We start from the raw sequence: 5,107 nt of genomic DNA, 5'->3' as shown, positions 1-5,107 counted from the left end.
GCAACAAACAAGCAGGCCACATAGAAACATCCCCTTCATCAGCTGCCGCCATTAAAACTCCGGCGTTTCGAAGAATTAAGGCAGTACGCATCGTTAAAATGGTTCTTCCCACGAACACAAATTAAATTGTTTTCGTGGAGGGTAGTGGCGAACGGAAAACAAGACAGGAAAACGAAACGGTGAAATAAACAAACAAAAAGGCTGTACAGCCAGACGCGAAGTGTATATATATATATATATATATATGTGTTGATGCAAACAGGAAATAAAGAACTGAAAGTATGAGTATATGTGTATTTTTATTAATATTTAGCAGAAGAAACAGAATGACTCAAGGTCCAAAAGTTTTGTGCATTGGCATGTGCCAACACACAAAACTTTCGGATCTTGAATCACTCTGTTACTTTTGCCAAACACACACATGTGCACGAATTTATAGGCTAAAGTACAAGAGAGTATACATACATCGATAAATGAAACAATGGAGAAAATATACAGTAGTAAAAAAAATAAACAATATAATATATATTCTTATACTTTAAGCTCATTTAGTAATTGATGCTAAAAGTTGATTATGTATTAAGTACATGACTTCGTTGTTATTCAGACATAGAAAGAAGCGGGACATAAGACACATATCCTTATATATTTACATACATATTTGATGACTGTGTAATATAAGAAATATTTGACTTTCGACAACATATGCTAATATTCTGTAAGTTAGAATGTCTATACTTTAAATATTACTCATCTTACTATCATCATCTACATCATCATTTAACATCCACTTTCCATGATGGCATGGGCTGGATGGTTTGACAGGGTCTGGTGAGCCACATGCCATGTTAGACTCCAATGTCAGCTTTGGCATGGTTTCTATGGTAGGATGCCCTTCCTAAAACCAAACACTTAAGTAATAATAACAAGCGACCCTAATTCAGTGATGGTGATCTTTTTAACCTGGAGTGTTGATGTTTTAATTTCTTTAATAATCTTATTAATGGAGCATCACATTATTTTAATTTTTACATTTAGTTTTCAGTAAATGCTTATCTAGTAAATTTCTGTAACATGATATCGACAGGGGATTTTTAAAAGTTTACTGTATGTTCCCTAAGAACCTGATGTGTATTATTACTGGCACACATATCAGCAATGCACAATGGTTGCAACAAATCTTGAAACTAAGAATAAAGTAATCTACCTGACTGAAAATAACAGACAGTTCTGTGCTATTCCAAAGCACAGTAACAGCTGCACACAGCCTGAAAATAAATCGAATGGTCGCAGCTTGAACACCTTTGATCATAGGCTGTTTGATCTGGGCTGACCACCGAAACAACAAGAGAGGAATTAAGTGAAATGTTATAATCTGAAATTGAAACCACATTACATATACAACTCTCTGATAGCTTATCACAACCATTATAGAGCACAGGTTATATGATCATATAAATTATTTGCAGCAGATATAATATCAGTTTTAAAAGTTTGATGGAAGAGAACTTTGAATCCACCAACTCAATTTCATCTGCAAGGGAACATGAAAACCCAATGAATTGGTTGTATCCAAGGCCCCCAATCTGTATCCATAAGTATGGTAATATTCATGCATTACTTATCTAATGATCATTACAACACTAACACTATCATTCATAATTTCTTTCTTGATTATTTAACCATTTCTTTATCACATTACTAATGAAATACTATGTTTATGCATTTCAACTAACTGCTTAAATAATCAGGAATCTAGTACAATTTAATAAAATAACATTTTTAGGCTAATGTTTGGGACAAAATCAATTGTCCTCACATGTAGCTATAATGGAAGGTTCTAATTTAAATTTGAACACCTTAAAATCATAAGATATTTTATCATGGAATCAGAGCCTGTCTTAGGTTGATTTGTATCAAAAGATATGAAAGATTTACTAGAAATATTTGTCATACAAAGAAATGGCTTGATTTTTTTTTTTACATGTAATTTTAAAATGAAATTTGATCAAAACAAATGTTACTATTGAAATAGTAGACAATAGTAGTTGAGATCTGAAACATAGATAACAATATCTCTTCTAAGTCTTCCCTTTGCTAAGAATTGAGTGTCACAAATTAAATCTTTAGAAGAAAGAAGGTACCTTAATCACATTCTCTGTGGCTGATAGATTTCCCATGTCTGCTGTGATGTAGTTATAGTTCCCATTTGGATCACCAAGAGATTTGCAGCGATCTATAACCTGTTCAATGATAATGCATACAAGAAATAATAATAGTAATTCTTTCTGCTATAGGCACAAGGACTGAAATTTTGGAGGAGAGGTAAGTCAATTATATTAACCCCATTACTTGATTGGTATGTATTTTATTGACCCCAAAAGGACTATGATGGCATCTAAACTCAAAAAATGTAAAGATGGACGAAATGTCACTAAGCACTTTGCCAGTTTACCACCTTAACAACAACAACAACAACAATAATAATAATAATAATAATAATAATAATAATAATAATAAAATAATAATAATAACAATCCTTTTTACTATAGGCACAAGGCTTGAAAATTGGGGGTGGGGGATAGTTGATTACATTGACCCCAGTGTTCAAGTGGTACTTAATTTATTGACCCTGAGAGGATGAAAGGCAAAGCTGACCTCAGCAGAATTTGAACTTAGAACGTAAAGACAGACAAAATACCGCTAAGCATTTTGCCCGGTGTGTTAATGTTTCTGCCAGCTCACCACCTTAAATAATAATAATAATAATAATAATAATAATAATCTTTTTTACTGTAGGCACAAGGCCTGAAATTTGGGTAAGTTGATTGCATCGACTCCAGTTTGTAACTGGTACTTATTTAACTGACCCCGAAAGGATAAAAAGCAAAGTTGACCTCGAAATAATCTTTTCTACTATTAGCACAAAGCTTGAAATTTTGAGATTGAGGGCTAATCAATTGCATTGGCTCCAGTACTAGACTGGTTCTTATTTTATCGATCCAAAAAGATGAAAGGCAAAGTCAACCTCAGCAGCATTTGGACTCAGAATGTAAAGCTGTGCAAAATGCTGCTAAGCATTTTGTCTGGTGTTAATTGTTTTTAACAAAAATTATACAAAAATTTGATATAAAGGATCAGTTGATTAGATCAACTCCTGTATTTTTATAGCTTTATTATTTAGTAGAGAGAGAAGGGCAGTGCCTATAGCAATTTTATGATCCTCAAAATTATTGACATTAGGGAGAGAGGAAGGAAGGTATTCTCAAACCAGAAAGCTTGTATTCAAGTAGGGGTGGTGTTAAGTTAGCCAAGGGATCAAGATTCTGATCCAAGTAAGCAACAGCAGTATTTGAACTCAGAATGCAAAGAATAAGAGCAAATACTGCAAGTCATCTTGTCCAATATTCTAATTATTCTGTCAGTCCACTTACTTTATTTTACTGACCCAGGAAGGATGAAAGATGAAGATGACCTTGGCAGGATTTGAACTTGGAACATAAAGGGCTGAAATTAAATACTGCAAAGTATTCTATCTGACACTAAATATTTTGCAAATCCACTGCCCTTAATAATAGAAATAATTTCTTTGAACACAGGAGCCCAATATATTAGGAGACAGAACAGATGTGAAAACGTTAGAAAATAAACAATAAATAGTGCAATAATAATAATGCTTTCTACTATAGGCACAAGGCCTGAAATTTGAGTGGAGAGGGTAAGTCAATTACATTGACCCCAGTGCTCAACAGGTACTTATTTCATCAACCCCAATAGGATGAAAGTGGAGGCATGTGGCTTAGTGGTTAGGGTGTCAGCACCATGATCGTAAGATTGTGGTTTCAATTCCTGGACCAGGCAATGCATTGTGTTCTTGAGCAAAACACTTCATTTCATGTTGCTCCAGTCCAATCGGCTGGCAAAGATGAGTAACACTGCGATGGACTGGCGTCCCGTCCAGCTGGGGAACACGTACGCCATAGAAACGGGAAAACCGGGCCCATGAGCCCGGTTTAAATGGGTACATTTATTATTTTTTTTAATAGGATGAAAGAAAAAGTTGACCTTGGTAGAATTTGAATTCAGAATATAGTGATGGGTGAAATACCACTCAGCTTTTCATCCAGTGTACTAATGATTCTGCCAGTTTGCTGCCTTATAATAATAATCCTTACATCAACCCCAGTGTGAAAATGGTACTTATCTCATTGACCCCAAAAGGATGAAAGGCAAAGTTGACTTCAGCAGCATTTGAACTCAGAACATACAGACAGATGAAATGCTGCTAACAGTTTTAGGGGTTTTGTTTTCCTTCTCTGTCTGCTAGGGAAGTTTTAGCAAATTAATAATTTATCATACATGAGATTCAGTACATTTCATTACCATCAACTTTATACACATGTACATACACACCATGCAGGCACATACATACCACAGTTCATACCTTCTGAAGTACGTTGGTTCTTCGTGCTGTTATAAGAAGATTGGCTTTGTTGTTTGCATAGTGGTAAGCCATCTGTTCCCCGATACCTGTTGATGCTCCAGTTAACACAACTCGTTTACCTTTCAAGTCATCTGTAATAAACAAAACATAGTTAATAAAGGATGAGTTTATTGTGTCTCACTAAGGCTTGCATAAATTCAACACTCATCTAATATCTCTTTTTTCGTAGGATTGCAAACGGAAACCAGTCTCAGATGTAAAAGAAATGAACCAGTTTAAAATCGGAGTTATTCCTCCTATGGATGTCCCTACAAACACACCAAAGTTTAATGAAACCACAAGATGCTAGTTCAGTTTTCAGGAGTAGGTCCATCTCATTCTCTCACACACATATACACATCAATTCCCCACCATCATTTCCTATTGTAATATCACTTGCTGTAATATCACTTGCTGTAATATCACTTGCTGTAATATCACTTGCTGTAATATCACTTGCTGATTTCATGAATAAAAATATAAGCACACCAACGATTAAAACAAGCCAAGGTTTTACCAATTTTTAGTTATCTTTCATAGTAAATATGCTTCCCCTTCACTCCCAGTCCATCCAAGACAACCGAACAGCATATCTGTTCTCAGTCCTCATCTAGCAAATGCCTA

The 5,107-nt window shown here is 34.8% G+C and overlaps 1 protein-coding gene and 1 long non-coding RNA gene across 5 annotated transcripts in view; one reads left to right on the top strand and one right to left on the bottom strand.

Annotated features, from left to right (window-relative positions):
- LOC128248702 (uncharacterized) overlaps positions 1 to 4,892 on the top strand; it is a 28,388-nt gene extending 23,496 nt beyond the window's left edge. The window contains exon 3 of the long non-coding RNA XR_008264872.1: positions 4,674 to 4,892. This is a non-coding gene — a long non-coding RNA (uncharacterized LOC128248702). The remainder of the gene's footprint in view (positions 1 to 4,673) is intronic.
- Positions 1 to 5,107, bottom strand: part of LOC106874424 (hydroxysteroid 11-beta-dehydrogenase 1-like protein) — a 162,683-nt gene that overhangs the window by 8,768 nt on the left and 148,808 nt on the right. For all 4 annotated transcript variants that reach the window (XM_052970463.1, XM_052970462.1, XM_052970464.1 and 1 more), the window contains 2 exons: positions 4,445 to 4,575; positions 2,145 to 2,243 (listed from right to left, as the gene is read on the bottom strand). In XM_052970463.1, the coding sequence (XP_052826423.1) occupies positions 2,145 to 2,243; positions 4,445 to 4,575 (230 nt within the window). The remainder of the gene's footprint in view (positions 1 to 2,144; positions 2,244 to 4,444; positions 4,576 to 5,107) is intronic.

This window comes from Octopus bimaculoides, chromosome 9, assembly GCF_001194135.2.
Source record: "Octopus bimaculoides isolate UCB-OBI-ISO-001 chromosome 9, ASM119413v2, whole genome shotgun sequence".
Lineage (NCBI taxonomy): Eukaryota > Metazoa > Mollusca > Cephalopoda > Octopoda > Octopodidae > Octopus > Octopus bimaculoides.
The sequence above is the reverse complement of the archived record's forward strand: the minus strand, read 5'-3'. Positions and strand labels throughout refer to the sequence as shown.